General features: G+C 34.4%; 1 protein-coding gene across 3 annotated transcripts in view; it reads left to right on the top strand.

Annotated features, from left to right (window-relative positions):
* BMP5 (bone morphogenetic protein 5) overlaps nucleotides 1–17,485 on the top strand; it is a 118,167-nt gene extending 100,682 nt beyond the window's left edge. The window contains exons 5-7 of one of the 3 annotated variants that reach the window (XM_036248803.1): nucleotides 10,263–10,339; nucleotides 11,654–11,764; nucleotides 15,492–15,722. In XM_036248803.1, the coding sequence (XP_036104696.1) occupies nucleotides 10,263–10,339; nucleotides 11,654–11,764; nucleotides 15,492–15,641 (338 nt within the window). In that variant the 3' untranslated portion in view covers nucleotides 15,642–15,722. Of the gene's footprint in view, nucleotides 1–10,262; nucleotides 10,340–11,653; nucleotides 11,765–15,491 lie in introns of all 3 variants that reach the window. The other 2 variants (XM_036248804.1, XM_036248805.1) reach the window with 2 other exon arrangements.
* The last annotated feature ends 2,545 nt before the right edge of the window (nucleotides 17,486–20,030 follow it).

The following is a 20,030-nucleotide window of genomic DNA, read 5'->3' as shown; positions in this document are numbered from 1 at the left end:
ATCAAGTAGCCGCAATAAATTTACCCTCTGGATATACCTTTATTTGGTTTATTAAATCATCCAGCAATGTTTCTAGCATCCCCAGAATGTTTCGTCAGTGAATCACTCGGTAATTCATTTTAAACTAAGTATGGCCTTGCCTTCCTATGTTGAAAGATTCAGTTCAAATTAAAATCAAGCTGGCAGTAATAAAATTATGAAATGGCTACATCAACAAAGTCTAGCCAAAACTGAATTGCACAGCTTGCTGAGTTGTCTTCCCCAGGGCTCCTCAAATATGGAGGGGTAACCAGGTAAATTCAATGTAAAAATATTTCTTTAGTACTTAAAACAATACATGTGAATCAGGCAGCTTAACTTTTTCTCCTGACAATAGGAGCAGGAATTAAGAAAATGAAGATAAAATTTGTATTTCCATTAATTATTTGGAGGGCTCTTATCTAGACAATCTGCTTTCAGTGCGTGTGTGTGTATATAAAATCTAACAATGAAATATTGCCAACACACAATTGATCCCAATGAGTTTGCAGTTTAATCTACTAATTGCTAGAAAGGAGATAAAAGTACAGTTGGTCTAAGTGGGTCTAACTGCCAAAATCTGAAGTGATTTCATCATATTATTTATGCCAGTAAGTGCCTTGTTTAGTCCAGGCTACAGACAGATTTTTTGTAAACTGTTTTTAGATTAAAAGGATGGCCATTATATTCCAAGAAATTATCTTTATCTATAAAAAAAAAGAAGTCTATTTGAAGGAGAATGGTTACCCTAGAACCTCTCAACTTAGTCTAACATGTTGGTTCACTTGTAAAATGTGTATTCGTCCATGTCAATGGTAACCGCTTGCGAAGCATAGTGGATGAGCTGGCAAATAAAACAGACATAACCCCTGCATATGGTTTTTCAGCAAATTAGAATGCTTTACTCTCTCAAAAAAGACACATTCAGACAGTGTTTGCCATTGTTCCTGAAATCTTCATCCCCCCAATCAGTTGAAACTGATAAATCCTATAAGAACATATAAGGTTTTTGTGTGTTTGTTTGTTTCTGCATCTGCGACGCTCAACAAAAATATTAAGTGGTATCTATTGGAAACTTTCTTAAGTATGGGCACCAGGAGACTACAGTTAGAAAGAAATCTATTTTGTGCGTTTCACAACAGAAGCAAGGGGGAAGATTTCTATATGGAAATACATTATACTGATTTATAATCTACGTGTAGAGCGATGTTTTTTGTAATCTTCACCTGAGGACATGCTTATTGGTTTTATAAAGAGGAAAAGGAAGAGAGAGAGAAGCATTGGTCAGTTGCCTTCCCATATGCACCCTGACCAAGGATTGAACCCACAACCTAGGCATGTGCCTCAAACGGCAATTGAACCCACAAACTTTTGGTGTACAACATGATGCTCCAACTAACTCAACAACACCAGCCGGGGCTAGGGTGATGTTTTAAATTATTCCAACAAATAAATGTAACCATCTTTTTCACTTGAAAATAAAACATGATAGTAGTGCCTTATTACTAAGCTATTTTATAAAGATCTTCACAAGATATTTAGTTTGGCAAAAATTGTAATTGGTTAATATGAAAGCTGGAGAAAAATAACTTTCTAAGACCTTTCCTTCCTTGTAAATACTAGCCTGTCAAAGTTGTATATTTTTCTTTTCATGTAGAATGGTCTGAAATTGGTTGAAATGTTTTTAATTTAATGTAGCAGACTGCATTAAGAAAAAGGTTTGTTAAAACTTGAATAGAATAGTAAATACTTTTTGAGGAAACTACAAAGGGAAAAGCGTAAGTCGCATACTTATTATTGAGCTCATAACGTCTCTGGCAGAGGCGTCCTAGAGACTGAAATCATCAAAGTCCTTTCTCCTATTGGTGACCTCTATTTATCTTCTCTTCCTGACCACAAGTAACAAATGGACTTCTATAACGAGATATGAATAAAACATATGGAGCAGAAATCACGTAACTTTTCACCAGTTTTCTAACACCATTTAGAGTATAAAATTATTCTAATATAGACCAATATTTTCTTTTTAAAAAGTTTGTCATTGGCAACCATTTCTGTGAAATATGTGGTAGATGGTTTTGGAGCGAGTTCATATTTTGATAATAAAAAGGAAGAAAGTAGCTGGTTTGTGTCTATGAGACTTAACCTTTCAATAGGTAGTAATCAAGCAGACGGGAAAAAAGTCTCATAGCATTTGGCCTAAAAGACAGGGCTTTAAGGAAAGGGAATGCTAATATAAACACAAAATTTGATACTTAGGAGACTTGAAATGCCAGTGAAATTTTTAAATTATCCAAATATAAATAAGAAATGCTGTAATAGTGCTAGGCTTTTACAATGAAATACTGTGCAAAGACTCCATGGCTAAGAAAGGAGGGAGGAGAGTTTTAGTAGATGTTTGCCTTCTTGCTTTTTTTTTTTTTCAAATTAAATAATCAAATGTTGAAAGTCTCAATTAGTGCAGGAGAATTAAAACCCAGGTTATTCTTGCTGTCTTTACCCCATTTCTTTCCTATATCAAAGATTCTTGCCTTCTGATTTCTTAATACCCCTTTATTCTTCCCTATTCCTATGAGAGAGCCTGGGATCATGTCGGGCTTAAAATAGGAACCACCAAAAATACTTGTTATTTAAGTTAGTGTGCTGACTGTATGGGAAAAGCTAATCTCCTCCTTCAGGTGAAAATACACTAAACTACAGCTCCCAGGTTTTCTGCAGAAACTGTCTCTCTTTGTTCCTCTCCAGTTTTTTGGCAAGAAGGTTAAGCAGACATGTTATGGGAGAAATAGCCTGTTTCATGATGAGGCCCTACAGTGGTTGTTTATTTGAATTTGAGTGTGGGGGAAAGGAAAGGGGGGCAATAGCTAAAGTTTAGGGTAGCCACTCTTTAAGATATAAAGGCCCTGGGTTGTTAAAAATTTTAAAGAACCTACTGAGAGCAAGATGCTATCTTACATCAGTACCGACAAGAATAGAGTATTAAGAGTTTGGAAGAACTGAAAGGGCAAATGGCAAGTCCTGGTTCACTACAGAACTGCTTGGAAAGGTTACTTATTGTGTGATCCATACCAGAGATCTTTGAAGGCGAACCCAGTTATTAGTGGCCCTGCCTGAAACCATGGTGATGTCTTAGGACAAATCTTTCAAAGTCATTAAAATGAAAGCACTGTGCCCTTATTCTCAACTCTGATAGGCACTATCTCTTGCCTACTGTATACAATGTAAAATAACACCTCTTGGACAAATATATTAATTAAAACCAGAAAGAACAATTAATTAGAATTGTTTGGAATGTTTTATATTATATAATTAATATATATTTTTGTTATTTTAAAATAATCAAGTCATAAATAAGGCCAAAATTCTCCTTTGATCAATTAATCTTTCTGAGATAGGTACCCTGATGGAGATATCAATAGGGTACTTGTACTTCCAAACCTTTTCTTCCATATATAGTATCTATTAGAGAATATATTTTTATTGTGTGTTTTTAACTACATGACTGATATATTTTATGTACTTTTAAAGTTTTAGGTTCATAAAAAAATTGAGAGGAAGGTACAGATTTCCCATGTACTTGTTCCCACTCATGCATAGCCTCCCCCATTATCAACATCACTCACCAGAATGGTACATTTGTTACCAAAGGTGCATCCACATTGACACATCATTATCGCCCACAGTCTATAGTTTTCCAAGGTTTACTCCCCCTAGTGCTTACGTTCTGTAGTTTTGGACATATATCCATTGTTATAACATCATATAGAGTATTTTCACTGTCCTAAGAATGCTCTGTCCTCTGCCTAGTCATCCCTCCCTTCCCCACCCCCCAGCAGTCACGGATCTTTTTATTGTCTCCATTGTACTGCCTTTTTTTTTTTTTTTTTTTTTTTTTAATGCCATATACTTGGTTTTATTTATTTTTTTAGCAATATGTCTCCACCATCTTTCAAATTGGAGACCTCATTCTTGGTGACCTCTGTTATAATATATTCAATAGTGCTTGTATCAGACTTTATTTAATTCATATCACTCTTAAAAGACATTTGGCTTTCACTAAATTGGGGCTCTCAAAATCAATGTCGCAATGAAAATCCTGCAAGCCTACACATATAAGAATGTTTCTAATCCACATGATTTCTATAGTAACTAACACAAAACGCTAATTTCTGTACCCTGAGTCATGTAAAATTTTGGAAATTCCTCCTAAAATAACACTTATTTTGGTTCATATACTATATATCTCATGTTATCTATTTATCTACCTACCAGTCTATACCCTTATCTATAATTTCTATATCATTGTGCCATTTGATTCTGGGTCCACTACTTACTAGATGTATAATCTTGAACTATATATATCGCCTCTGTTTCTTCTTAAAGTGAGAATGTTAATAGTACCTGCCCCATAGGGTAAGATTCCATGGGTTGTGAGGATTAAATGAGTTAATATGCATAAAGAACTGAGAACCATGGTACATGCTTATTATAGTGTTAGTCATTATCATTGTTACATATAGTTTCAATTTTTCAGAACTGGTACTTAAAGAATTCACACTCTTACGTCAGAAAAAAACTAGATATTCTCTCTCTCTTTCTCTCTCTCTCTCTCTCTCTCAATCTCTGTCTCTCATAAGTACCCATACCTTGGTCACTTATTGAGATTCTTGCCCTTTGAGAATTCATAAGCAAGAGGGATTTTAGAATATTTAACTTAATTTGGCCAATCTATCTGAGCAATTAATTATATAATTTAAAAAACTTGTCAATAAACATTAATGTATTATTTATGTTGTCAAGTCTCTTTCTAAAAATAATCCACAGAAAGAATATAACTGGGCATGACTTATTATAAAATAATATTTATTCAATATTAAATAAGCACTCATTATATGATTAGCTATATGTTAATAAAAGAGGGATAGCATAAGAACCTTGCTTTTTAAAAAAGCACTCTCATAGACAGTGAGAAAGACTGTCTATGAGATGTCTATGAATAGACACATTCATAATTATTGAGAGATCAATTCTATTTGAGTAGGTATAAGGTAGTGTGAGAATAGTAAGGATAGAGAACCTAAGTAAGTGCCCTAGTACAGCCCGGAAGACTTCATGAGGCACTTATATGAGAACAGACATTTTCCAGAAATGAGGGGTCAGGGAAGCCATTTCAGACCGATATGCACAACTGTAGAGCCAAGTACCATGCCAGATGACTGGGTGTGCAAGTATTCCCGTGTGAGAGGAGGGTTATATTGGTGAGAAAATGATAAAGAAGCCAAGTCATAAAGAGTAAGAATGTTATGCTAAGGAGCTATGGTGTCTTCATGTAGGAAATTCAAAAAGGAGAGTCATAATCAGATATGCATTTTTAAAAGTTAAATTTGGCTTCAGAGCGAAGGATGGAATGCCAAGGGAGGAAACTGAAATCCCAAATATGATTAGAGGCCTGGTCTAACACCCCAAGCAATAAAGATTATAGATTGGAGAGAGTGGAAGTGGAAACCAAAACATGTGGAATGAGGCCAGCTGGGGCTGGTGAGAATGGGACTCTGGAGATGGGAGTGCCAAGTATAAGTGGAAGGTGTAAGAAAAGACATCGACACGAGCCCAAATTGTTAGATGAGGCATAGGTCTTGATAGAACCACAGAGAAACAAAGAAAGAGAAAAACATTACGGATGGAGCCTCCGGTGGGAACCTAAACACTTCAAGTATAGAATAGGGAGAAAAGGCAATTCTGTGAAAGGGACCAAAGACTAATAGAGATGGAGGAGAGCAGGGATAAAGTGTTGTCCTACATTAAGTTACCAGGAGAGGATGTTGAAGAAGTAGGAGGTAACCAAGTGTGCAAAGGGCTTCCAACAGGTTAACTAGTTTAGAAACGGGTCAATTGAGTGAGGCTTTGAGGACTGATTTAATGAAAGGTATGAGAGAGAAAGAAAGAAAATGAAGAAACATAACTAAATTTTCTGGCTTGGGCCACTAGGTTACTGGTGATCCTATTAATCAAAATAGTAAACATCAAAGCAGTGAAGTCAGGAGTAAAAATAGTAAGTCGGAGGCATCTGGAAGGCAATTTGAAACTCGGGTTTGTGGACAGGTTTTTATGTCAATAAGCTCTAAGGTGGGACGGTTGGATCATCCACTTCAATGCTTTGCTAAGTGGAGTTAAGAGAACACACCAAAGAGTTATTATTTTGTGATATCTTTTTTGTGTTACACGTTCATACAGAGAAAAACACAGTTTTTCCTACAGTAATAAATACCACTAATTCTTACTGGTTTGTGCATGAATTCAAGTGAGGAGTTCACTGGATTTTGAAATCCCTCATTGTTGAGAGGAATTGATATTGTTTTGGGTTTATCATGAATTTCTCTACCTTCAAGGCCAAATTAAAATGAACTATTTCTGCTTTTTTACCTCTTCTTGTATCTTCATTCGTCACTTCCATTTTCTGTAACTTAATTAAAATCCTGAGGCTGTAGGAGCTGACTTATTTTTGATGTCCTTTTCCTTTCGAGAACTAAGCATGGTAATGCTAATGTCTCATCTTTTACTTTGAAACACAGTATCCCACTTATTTGGCTTAAGCTCTTGATGGACTTTAATGTTAAGTACTACTTTGGATATTTTTTTTCATTTTTTTACAGATTTATCTATATTTCATCACTTAAAGAAATTAATACTAAATTTTATTTATTTATTTATTGGTTTTAAATACTTTTTTTTTTTTTTTACTTTATTGAGGAGAGAGGGAGAGATAGAAACATCGATGAGAGAGAACATTGATCGGCCATCTCCTGCATGTCTCCCACTAGCATAAAACATTCAACCGTGCTTTCGATATGTTGGCACCGATTTCCCAGTATTATTACCATGAAGAGACAAAACAGAGAAAAGCTGTATTTATGACATGTACATTGTGGTCGGGGAATGTTAGCAATTTTTTTTAATGTTGGCTGTGGCACCAGCATGTTTTTGTAATTTCTGGCACGACTCTTCATCTGTGGGTAGGTTCATCAACAGTAGCATTATGTTCATTTTATTTTAATATCTGAAAGGCTGCCAATCAATATTTTTTAAAGATATAAATCTAATTTCCCTGCCTTTTCTCCCACAGTTTATTCAGCCAACCATTTATAGTAAACCTAACTGCAGACTTTGCTGGTTTGGGTACAACATTTACTTCACTCAGTATCCATTAATTTTTATTTCTGACAGAATAAGCATATGGTCCTAACGCTCTATGAAATCAGACTCTTGGAACCAGATTCTGTTATAAATTTCATTGCTCGTTACCTTTATGCGATGTTACATTATATACATCACTTAGCCTGCATGAAAAGCTGCATAGATGGAACAGATCTATTTTGACATTTAAGTTTTACTTTCTTTTTTTTTTTTTTTATAAACATGGAGTTCGAATAACCACATACATAGTTTATGACTTTTTACATGTACTTGTGTGTGTTGTTGGCTACAATGTCTTTATTCATATCCAATGTTTTTAATTAAGACAAGGATAAAAGGATAAATATTTTCCTTATTGTCTAACACAGGAGTTGGCAAAGTAAGGCCTGAGAGCCCAATTCAGCCCATTGCCTATTTTTGTACGGCCCAAATGTTAAGAATGTTTTTTTACATTTTTAAATGTTTGAAAAAGACTCTGAAGAAGAACAATACTTTATTTTCTATAGAATTCACATAAAATTCAAATTTTACTATGTATAAGTCAAGTTTTATTGGAATACAGCCATATCCATTCATTTACCTATTGTCCATGGGTGCTTCATGTTGTAGCAGTAATGTTGAGTTGTTGCAAGGGAGAGTTCCTAGCCTAAAATATTGACTGTCTTTCTTTTTAAAGATAATGTTTGCTGAACCCCGGTCTAATATATAGCTGACTTTTTAAAAATCCTAAATATTAAGAAGTTTATGCAACCAAACTAATACCCTACAAATGATGAAAGGAACGTATCCACTTTGTGTTGTTGTATGTAGTGTTACAGTATGCTTGTCCATTGTCTAAAAGCAGTGAGCCCATGCTATTTCGATTAAGACAGAAGTTTATCCAAAGAATAAGAGTGCTGAGTTTCAAATAAATTCTTTCTTCCATCTCCCATCATTATCAACATATTTAATTTGTTTTAATGAAGGTAATTACACAGTAGGAATAACTCTGAACTAGAAGGAAAAATGTCTCCAAGTTCAAAATTTAATCATTATCTTATTTTCTATACTGACATTAAATAAATAATGAGTTGAAGTAACTATGAAAGGAGATGACAGGGCCCACTAAGACAGGCTCCTGGGATCTTTGATGTGCCTACATTTTCTTTAGAGGTTGAGGATAATTAAACTGAAAGGTGATAGCTTATGACAGACTGCTCTGCACAGTAAACTGCTACATTGATTTACCAGAGATGACTGTCAGAGTAAATGTAGCATTTATTTCTAGGAGAAAAACCTAGCTGCCTTCTTTGAAAATAAATTATTTTGCTGTCTCCCTTACCCTAAATGTTTCCCTTTTTCATATTTAGTATTGGAAATAATAAAAATGGGATAGCTTTTAAAATACTATTGGTACAAAGTATAAACAAACTGTAAGGCAGTATAAAAAATATTTTCTGTAAAGGTCTCTGTTTCTTTAGTATTTTATTTTATTTCAGAAACAAGATTGGGGTTCTTCATTTATCCTTACATTTTTAAACAATTATAAAAAGTTATGTTTTTTTCAGGTTATGTTCCAAAATATCTAATGCAAATAATGTATTTCCTGTGTTTCAAATCATCTGTGTAATATTCTGAGGAATTCATTCATTCGCACCTCAAATATTTATTGAGTACCTACTGTGTGCCGAGCACTGTTCCTGACACTTGAGACATGCCAGTAAACCAAATACAACCTAATGAGATTTACCCTTGTGGAATTGACATTTTAGTAGGAAGAAATAGACAAGAACCAATGTACATAATAAGTGAGTAAATGGCATAGAATACTAAAGAGGGTAAGTGAAATAAAAAAAAAAAATTAGAGCAGAGGGAGGGAGATCAAGAATATCGGGTAGTGTCAGGTAGTTAGTGAAGGCCTCATTGACAAGATAATGCTTAAGTGAAGAGCTGAACAAGCTATAGGCATTAGGTGTATAGATATCCAAGGGAGGAGCCTTTCAGGAAGAAGGGATAGTGAGAACAAAGGCCCTAAGGTGAGAGAAAACTGACCTGTGTGCAAAATAGCAAGGACATGTCATGGCCAGAGTGGAGTGAAGAAGAGGAGCAGGAATAGGAGATAAGCCAGAGAAGTAATGGGAGCAAATTATATGGCCTTATAAGCCACTGTGAGGATATTTCATTGTCATGGGTATGGGGAAGCACCATGGGACATTTTGCTGGGGAGTGAAACAATTCAGTTGACTTATTAAAAGGTCTACTTGGCTGCTTTGTTGTAGGGGAGCCAGGCAGAAGCAAGGAAAATATTAATGAGGATATTGCAATAATTCAGATGTAAGATGACGGTGGCTTGGACAAGGACCAGTCATGTAGGTGGTGGGAGTGGGTGGGTTTTGGATATATTTGAAGGTAAAACGTGTAGGATTTCCTGAAAGATTGGATGAGGGAAAGAGAAAAAAAGAGTATTTTTTCTTTACTCTAAATTATTTGTTTGTTTGTTTGTTTTTATTTACATTAAAAAAATAAAACTGGGGACCTGCCATCAGTTAAGAATGGAGAGGTCTAGAGGGGGAATAGGTTTTAGGGGGTCGATCAAAAAGGTCAACTTTGGGTATCCTGAGTTTAAAATATTTATTAAAATGCAGTCAACTCAGTATGATCCCAGGTGGTACTTTCCCAGTGTCTGCCTCATAAGAGATGTTGAAAAATACTGTATACATATTTAATATACATAAATATATGAAGTGCCAATACTGTGTGCAGAAATTAATGAATGATCATTCATTGAGCAATTTGTACTCAATGAGTAGCAGGCACCAGGCTGTGTAACCACATCCTTGTTTTGAACTCCAAAAGATAAATGGTATCGTCTACATTTTACAGAAGAAGAAACTCGCGACAAGTCACTTACCTGATGTTCACATGGTTAGTAAGTTGCTCTACCTTTAAGATGCAAACTCATATTATACAACTTGAAACACAGTCTCTTTTTAGCAGTGACCTCACCAAAGAAATATTAGACATATACCAGATAAACTGCCATTTGTTTAAAATCTGATTTTTATCTACAGATTATAATACAAGTGAACAAAAACAAGCCTGTAAGAAACATGAACTCTATGTCAGTTTCCGGGATCTGGGATGGCAGGTAAGAATGATCAATCAATTCAGGTTCCGATTTTCTGCTTTATGGTAAATCCTGAGTTACTTGTAATCTTTGTCAGTAATTTTTCCAATACAGTAATCAATTATTTTTAACCTGACTATTCAGTATATGAATTATCCATATAATTTTTATGTCTTCCTTATTCTTTCACCATTCAAACATAATTATTAGGTTTTATAATAAAAGAAGTATGTTGAAGAAGAAATTATAATATTTAGAAAATGAAAAAAATGCTGTTGTTTAAATATTCCAAACTTTTAATTTTAATACAATTTTTTCAGATTAACTAGAGAAATTCTCTTTGCCCCCAATGGTCCCAAACTGTCAGTCTTAAGAAATAGAATTGTTGACTATACTGTCTCTGTGATAAAAAAAAAAAAAAAAAAAAAAAAAAAAAAAAATTCAGACAAAAAAATTTTCTCTGCACTTCAGACTTATTGCTGTCTTTCACATATATTTCATAAACATATGATCAGCCTTATAAACAGGGTAGAAGGAGAACTTCACCAAAATAGTTTTCAATAGTTTTGTGTAATAATCATTTAAATTGAAGTTTTTAGATTATATTATTTTTTACAGTGACTCTCAGAATATCAGCTATTTTATTGAAAAGTATTATTGAAGTGTAAACATTTTCAAAATTTACCTTTGGGCCAAGTTTTACCTCTCTGGAGAAAAAAAATATTGGGGCAATTATTACATATGCCAATTTTTTAGCTTCCTAAAATTTTTCATGTGCAGTTTTCAGGAATTTGCTCCAATTCATTTCTTCTAAAGAGTCTGTAAAGTTAATGCACGAATGAAAAGAAAAACAGTACAAGAAACAAATATCAAAGCTCTAGGAAGTTGTCAAGCTTCTAAAGCCAGGAATGAGTTATTAAGAAGTAATGAGAATTATCTCAAGTTTATACTCTTTTTTTTGTCTGGTTCACTTGAACTTTCCAGAGTTCATCATTTCCTGTTTAAAGAATATTTAGAATGCTATTTCATGATTATCGTTTTATTCATGAATGCATGGATTTATACATACTATGAATATTGTACATAGTAACCTCTTGGGAGAAATTACAGAGGACATTTTCTTGTGAAAATATTTATATATTTTTTTGTAAACTTCAACTTAAAAATAAATCAAGGGCTCGGGGGAGGCTATCCTATTAGACTAATTGTTGGACCAAGAAGAGAAAGAAACCTATTCAGATTTATATATATTTGAGTATTTTTAAGAATTATTTTTTGATATTGCTTTCTTCTTCTTCTTTTTTTTTTTTTTTTTTGTGTGTGTGCGTGTTTTAGGACTGGATTATAGCACCAGAAGGATATGCTGCATTTTATTGTGATGGAGAATGTTCTTTTCCACTCAATGCCCATATGAATGCCACCAACCATGCCATAGTTCAAACTCTGGTACGCTTTGTTTTTGCAGGATTGAATCCGGTTTAAGATGCAAGCTTCATGTAAAGTTATTTTAAAGGAAAGCATCCATTTGTAGTTATCAATGCATTATCTTCTTTTCTCAAACTCCTCTGGTACTTTTTAGAGCCAAAGTAACAAATTATGGGTATAGCCAGGAAATTCAAGCTGATTTAAAGAATAATCCTGATTCCAGGTTGGGAAAGGATTCAGCTAGGAGAGTTGGAGTAATCCCATGATATGGTCATTCTCCCCAGATTTCTTCCCTATGCAATATGACTAACGAGACAGGTTCCCAGTGACTGTTTCTAACCTAGCAATTCCTTAGTAATCATTGCAAAAACATTGAATAATAGCTGTAGTGAATTTCATCTGAGGGCTTTTACTCTAATTATTTAAGGATGTTCCATAACATACTGTGGCATTATGAAAGTTCTTCAGTGTAGAATATAAGTAGAATTATTTATTAATTCCCTTTTTCTTTCATCTTTAAGGTAGAAATCAATCTTTATTTTTTTCCCTTCCAGGCTCAGGAATTTAGTAGTGATTTAATATATAATAACATTAGGTTTATTTTTGTGAAAAAGATAACAAAATGTTGATTTCATGGTCTCTAAATGGTTGTGCTGTATTTAATGAGCTCACACCACCTCTTGAGAGTCTGACGTACCTGCCTTGTGGTGTGTAATTTAATGATATGATGAGGGACAACCTCTGGAAGACTAAGTGAGAGGCTCCTAGAAGGTACAATAGACTATGTGATATAATTCCAAATTAATGTATGAGTTAATATGAAAATTTTAACTATTTGTAATTAGGAGGGAAGAAAAGGAACACATTATTTTAGACTCCAGACTTAATGCTGGGAATGGGGTAATTTGTTGAAGGATTATAAGAAAGCAGTAGCTATTGGACAAAAAAAAAAATCTATTTTTGTGGATAAGGCTTGGTTATGACCAAAAAAGAGTTACTATTAGAATTTGTGAGGTTTTGACTCTTCAGGAGGTTACCTTTTTTTTTCACAATTAGTTTAAAATTCAAAGCTGATGACTAGTTTGGCTCAGCGGTTCGAGCATTGGCCTGCGGTTCAGAGAGACCCAGGTGCAGTTCCCGCTAGGGGCACGTAGCTCAGTTGTAGTTTGTCCTCGGCCCTGGTTGGGTCAGGGCGGTGAGGAAGGCAGCCACTCAATGTGTCCCTTTTACATCGATGTTTCTCTCTCTCTCTCTCTTCCTCCCACTCTATCTGAACAAAAAATGGAAAAATGCCCTCAGGTGAGGATAAAAAAAAGAAAAAAAGCTGATGAAAAGATTATCTCAGTTTCCTTCTGAATAAGGAATGGCATATATCTATCTATCTCATCTATCTATCTATCTATCTATCTATCTATCTATCTATCTATCCATCCAAGATTTAATTCCTGAATGCTGTGTTTGCTGGCGTCTTCACTGACTTCACAGGTATACAAAATTGCTAGACACTAAAGACACATCTATGATGACTAGAGCGTGGGCATTGTCAAAAACTTTGCAAAACCTTTGGTGTAAGAGACACAAAGAGATCAAACAAATATACATCCTGAAAGGTAGTCATTTATAAACTTTCTTTTTTTCCCCTGAGTCTTGACCAAAAAGATTGCCTACTTCTGTGGCGTATACAAAATATAGAGAACATTCCTGGAGGAATTTTAAGGTTTGATATGCCTCATCTTTGGTATCTGTAAAGATAAGTACTTCATAATACAGGATGACTTTTCTGCGGGACGGAGAGCAGGTATGCCCTGCAAGGATGGGTGTTTGTATTCAAACTTCCACTGGTAAAAAAAAAAAAGCAAACTTCATGAAGTCTAGTCTTGTACCATGTCTATAAGAATTCATGTTCACTGAAAACTGATCATACAGAAAACAGTGCTGCTGCTTCATGACTTGAAGGGACATGATCACTGTCTTTCTGCAGGGTCATAGAGGAACAGTCACTATCAGCTTATATATAAAAAAAAGGCCACTTAATTTCTCACAAACTTCTTTGCCTCTTTATACTGCCATTCCAATGACTCAGAAAGTAGACCAGTGCTTCCTGAGATGTGTATCTGATGTATCAACGTTTCCCTCAGGCTAAGCAATGCTTAATTATTGAAAAAACTGTCAAGTACTATCCTTTCTCTCATTATTCTTTTTCTTTTTCTTCTTATAAATATATAATTACATATTGTCAGCTTTTAGTGCTGTAGTCTGGAAGGCAGTGTCGGAAAACAAACACTTAAAGAAAAAAGTCTTACGTGCACTTGGAACAAGATCCCACTCAGCATCACTGTCCCGGAATATGGGACATAAGTCATCACAAAACTAGAGTGTACATGGGAAGTTTTATTTTATTTTTTCCTGGCATTGTGCACTCTCTACGTTTGTTCTGCGAAGGACAAGAAACAAGAAGACAGGCATGTTTGTTGTTAAAGGAGAGCATGTTTGTGACTAATATGTTTGAGAAACCATTCAAGAACTATCTGCTTTTTTTTTTTTTTTTTTCCAAAGCGACTACTTTGGAAGCTGCCAAGCCCCAATGAAATGGGGTGATCGATCATGTATGTGTATGTTACGGAAGATAAAACTGATGAGGGACACAGGCTGCATCCAACATTTGTAGAAACTATCCAACTTTTAGTTTTGGGAGGTCTTAGAAATTTCAAGTTCATGTCAGATCACCTCATTTTTTTCTGCTGTGTCTGTCCACATGCAGGGCTCTTATATCATTTCAGCCAGGACATAGTGCGGCCAAACTCTAAGAGGCTATATTTGCTTTTTGTAGATCCCTTAGGACTCATCAATGGGACTTCCCATAAACTCCTCTGAGGGAAGGACTAGGGTAGATGGGTGGGAACCGGGGAACCAGGTTCAGACTCCCTGATCAAACCATAGGCAGACTGCCAGTCTGATCAAAATGAGAATAAACCTTTAATTTAAGCTTTTTATTTTCCAAGTACAACCACCTTTTTAGGCTGTTGGGGGGGGATGGATATTCAATTTGTAAAATATCTAGGCTCTTAACTTCTGATTTAGCTTAGCTTGCGTTTTGGTGTTAGTCTAGGGGAGAAAGAAAATAAAAGGCTGTTAAACTCTAGCCAATCTGCTAAAAAATCCTGTGGAGAAGAGTTGAAACATTGCTTGAAAGCAAGTATTGGATTATAGCTGGAGTTTATTTTGCTGTGATATTTAAGTTGCCTTTACCATGGAAAATTAAGAGTTGGTCTAACTTTTATGACTTATTGTTTAATTATCCTTTAAAAAATAATTCTTAGACCCAAAACTTTCTATAGTCCAATTGCGTGGCTTTATTGAAGTACATTTATAACTTCTGTGTTTCTCATGAAGTAAATAGAAGTCGTTTTAACCAAAAGCAACTCAGTACCAGTTGCCATGTTCTTTTTCCCAGGAGAACTTCCACTGGCTTTTCTGTAGAGGGTAGTTTCTTTTCTTGTTTGAACATTTTTCAAGACCCCAACACATAATTAGAACTACTGGGTTGATTCTAGGTGTCAGTGCTTAAAAATACATCTTTTACTACCAGTCCCTCACCCCACCCCAGCTCCTGAACACAAAGAGGGTAATAGTGGTGAGCAGAAGGGTATGCCTGATGGTGAGGTATACGACAAGCATATTGTTTTAAAACTGTAGACAAAATATCTACTTCTTAAAACAAAACAAAACATTTTTTTTTCTTTCCCAGGTTCATCTGATGTTTCCTGACCATGTACCAAAGCCTTGTTGTGCTCCAACCAAATTAAATGCCATCTCTGTGCTATACTTTGATGACAGCTCCAACGTCATTTTGAAGAAATACAGAAATATGGTAGTGCGCTCATGTGGCTGCCACTAATATTAAATAATAATGGGAATAAGAAAGAGATCTGTATTAAGACTACAATAAAAAGTATACTTTCAGACAAAAGGAGAATTTTGTAAAATTAGTCTGGCTCATTTCATCTCTACCTATGTACAATATCATGTATATAGTCACTTTTATTTATTTAAAGGTATATATTCTCCTTTGTAGATGCCTTATCAATAAAATCTATTTTATAGGTCACTATGTTATACAATAGAATGCCCAGTATAACTTCCAATGAGATATGCTAAGTCCAGTCCAATTCCATTTTAACATCTTTTTCTAATACAATTTTTATATATATTTTTTGCAATTATAACTCCTTTTACCATTAAATATTGTTGAAGGAAACTGAATGCATTTGGTTATGTTGTGCCAATAAAAACTATGATAGGATATTTATTTAGAAATATAACTTAAAAAAAAATAACCACCCAAACAAAAATGCTTGGATAAACACAATTTTTCTTGTAGAGTTTCTGCTTCATTAGATAAAGTGAAATGTTGAACTGGATTTGAATAAATAAACGGTAGGCAGAACATAGAATCTGAAAGATTGCACATAATTGTTATAACCGTTTGCTTTAGCAGAATTGGTGTAACTGAAGGAGCATGTTCCTTCTTGGCTTGCGGACTGCAGATTTTGCAAAGAGCTCAAAGCTTCAGGAACTCTGTGGAGACAGGCTTGAGCCTGTGTCCATAACTTTCCAAGTTAACACTAAAAAATTGCAGTACAACCTTCTTACCTCAAATAAATCATGTCTGCCTATTATCTAGAACACTACTGCTGCAGATTTTTTTTTTTCCTGATTTAAAAGGAGTCCAAAATAAAGAAAAATTTACATGTGCTCCACTTCCTTCCCCACAGGCAAGAGTCACTGCATACATAAAATATACTGGAGCAAGATGCCGACAGAGCCATTTTCTTTAGCTCTCCTTTATAACTGAGTCCGCTGATTGATGTGATGCAAGGGATTTTATTTAGGGTAAAAGCACTGAAACTAAACTGGAGGAAATTACCAAAAATCTCAGAATGGCTTTGACAGAATTGCCATTTCGAAAGAACAGCTGAAATCCATTTTTCATATCTTTGCGAATGAGCTCAATGAAAACCTTATTTTGTAAGGGGATTTTGTAAACCCTCCTCCGAGCACAAATAATTCCAAACGGGAAGGTTCTGTTGTGAGTATGAGCATGTGTGTTCTCTCTGAAATTAATTTATTTTCTCTCTCTGTGTCTCCCTGTGCCTTCTAAGACGTTTCTTTAACACACACTGATTTCTTAAAGAAGGACATTTAGAGGGATAACTGGCTGTTTATGGTGGCTCCAGTTAGGCCTATTTGGAGTTCAACTAGAATATTCATAAAACACCATTTATTAATCACCCTTTTGGATCTTTCAGATAAACATAGAAATAGCTTCAAAAATGTTATAGGTTTGTTTGTAATTCAGGTATATTGCAATGTTGTTTTAAAATACAGTTTATCTTAAAGATTTGATAATAACTATATTGGGGGGGTACATTAAGTAATATATTTTTGAATTAATGGCATACCATTGTAAGAATAAGAAACGGAAGTCTATTATATTATTCTTTAAATGTGCTGTTTAAATATATTTCTATATTTTAAAATATATTAAACTTGTGATGCTAGTTTCTATTGTGCTTCTTGATTTGACTCTTTATTTAAGAGGTAACGATACGTACGTCAAACTGAGACTATAAGAATATCAGATATAAAAGTGTGTGGAGTACATGATTCGTTATCTTGTTTTTAATGGTCAAAACTAGTTTTTGTATTAATAAGTAACTCACTGTTAAATAAGCACAGCAAAATTAGATAAATAAAATATTTTCTTAATCTGTTCAAACAACAAAGAGAAATTTTAAAAAGCAAAGATGATTAGAATGGGACAGTACCTCACTTGTTCTCTTTCATTTAAGATCAGAGATTATTGGCATTAGTATTTTCATATTTTTTCAAATTATATGTATATGTGGATATACATATATGCACATATGTTCAGTCACATATTATCAAATAAGTATTTTAGTATCTTCTTAGTATTACTTTGATTGTACTCAAGCTGTTACTAGAATTCAGAATAACTTGGCCTTTTTTATTAGGCTTCAATCTAATCAAATCTTTTAAGCTAGTTATATATTTATTTGTCTGTTGTGTATTTGTTTTCTAATTTTTCTGCTTTATGTATTTTTGCATTGTGATGTGTCCCTAATCTTTTTTGAAAATAGAAGGGTATAAATCACAAATTCTCAAATTCTTTAAAACTAAGGCAAAAGTAAATGTCTATATTGAACTAAAGAAATAAGAAAAACACAAAAAAGAAAATTCAAAATTACTTTCATCTCATTTTGTAATCCCTGTATCACTATCATCGAATCGGAGCCAGACAGTACTGGCTACTATACAGTCTGGCAAATATCATCTCCCAAGACATTTACGATGAATAATTAGCTCATGCTGCAGCTCCATTCAAGGCAGAAGAAATCCTCATTCCCAAACACAAGTTACCATCTCGTAACCATTCAGTCAAGTGTTCAATCTATCATCCAATTTCCATCTCGGATTACCTCCTTTTCAATGTTTTTTTTTTTTCCTTCAAACTTTCAAAAGTTACAAGTGAAGATGGCTTTGCCAATAAAGCATATACATTGCTAAATATATATCTATGCATCTGTATTTTATCAAGTGGTTAAGATCATAATTGAAGAGAAAGTAGGGCAAGTAAGAGATCCAGTATTTACTCTTATTTAGGCAGGAAAGTGACACTGTATCCAAGTTAGTCATTTAAACAGAGCAAAGGTTTTGCAAAAATTTTTTCAAAGGCGGTTATAATATTTGTTAAAGGTTTTATTGAAAGATGGAAATTTCAAAGACAGGAGAAACCAGATTAGATATAGCCAATAGAAATGACAAAGAAATTTTAGAAATTTAGAAATTTGCACCTTAACCTTTGCATCTTCATTTCAGTTTGACAAAGGTGGGTAACCTCAAAGCTAGCTAGCCTCAAGGTCCATGTGTGTGCACAGTGGAGGAAGCATTGGGTAGATGTACGACAGCCTCACATTTTGCAGGCAGGAAGGTGAGAAAGGTAACACTGCAGAAACAGCCTCAAGACTCAACCAATCTCAAAACAGAACTCAATGTTATGGTGTAGTTGGGTGTGGCTACTTTTACTTGGTGAAATATTACAGAACCTACTTAAAAAGCTGCACTGTGTTTATTTTCCTGCAGGTAATTATAGAAAAAGCTCAAACAGGAAAATACTTCTCTACCTTGATCCACAAGGCAATTAAGATGTTTTAGATTATATGTACTTATATTCTCTTTAACGAAACACACACACACACACACACACACACACACAAACATATATACATATTATAAATAAATGTATTCTATGTGTTTTAAAAATGAGAGCTTTAAAACATAAATATTAAATACAGGGTGGGGCAAAAGCAGGTTTATAGTTGTGAGGATGCAAAATAGAGTTTATTCTTATATCATTATTTATTAATGATTGTATTATTTTCCTTCCGAACAACTGTAAGCCTACTTTTGCCCCACCTTGTATTTTAAATGAACCACTAGAACCTCTGGGAAGGAAAAATATAAGACTTCACTAAAGTTTATGGTATGTGTTAAATAGTGGCTTAGATATTACTGATGAGAGAAAATACTGAGCTGTAAGGTAGGTCTGAAGAAGTTATCCAAGAGGCAGTTATGAGACAGATAAAGTGATGCAAAATCTAAAAGGCCTTGACGTACATGAGGATTGAAGGGAATTCTAACATCCATTTAATCAGTATTCCTGAGAATTAGGGACAATTTAGTGGCTAACAGATGATCTCTCCATCAAGCTGACTTCTCGACTTGGGTGTTTGTCAACAGGTAATTACAACCTTCAAATTGTTAAGAAAAAATGACTGTCGTTTAGAATTCTATATCCAGCAAAACTCTTTCAAAAATCAGGGCAGAGAAAAACGGATAGAAAATCTACTATCAATAGCTCAGCCATTGCTCAAGATTACACCTCAGGAAGATAGAAAATTAACCCCAAACGGAAAAATATGCGACAATGATGAGCTAGGTAGGTGATACACTGAGAGTAGACAGGAATAATATCTAACAATTGTTTTAAAAAGCAAAAGAGAGTTAAACAGCATCAAACAGGGTTAAATACAGTAAAACACAGGCGGCTATAGAATGTGTGATGGAAGGCAGATGGTTGGAAATATAGGTTTTGCATTTTACTTGATGACACCGATGACATGAGACTTGTTAACCTCAGAACACAAATTCGGAAGTATATTTTAAACCAGGATTTGCAAAGTTTTTCTGTAGACATGACAGTAAA

Source organism: Molossus molossus, unplaced genomic scaffold (genome assembly GCF_014108415.1).
Source record: "Molossus molossus isolate mMolMol1 unplaced genomic scaffold, mMolMol1.p scaffold_m16_p_8, whole genome shotgun sequence".
NCBI classification, from domain to species: domain Eukaryota; kingdom Metazoa; phylum Chordata; class Mammalia; order Chiroptera; family Molossidae; genus Molossus; species Molossus molossus.
This window is presented reverse-complemented; position numbering and strand designations above follow the sequence as displayed.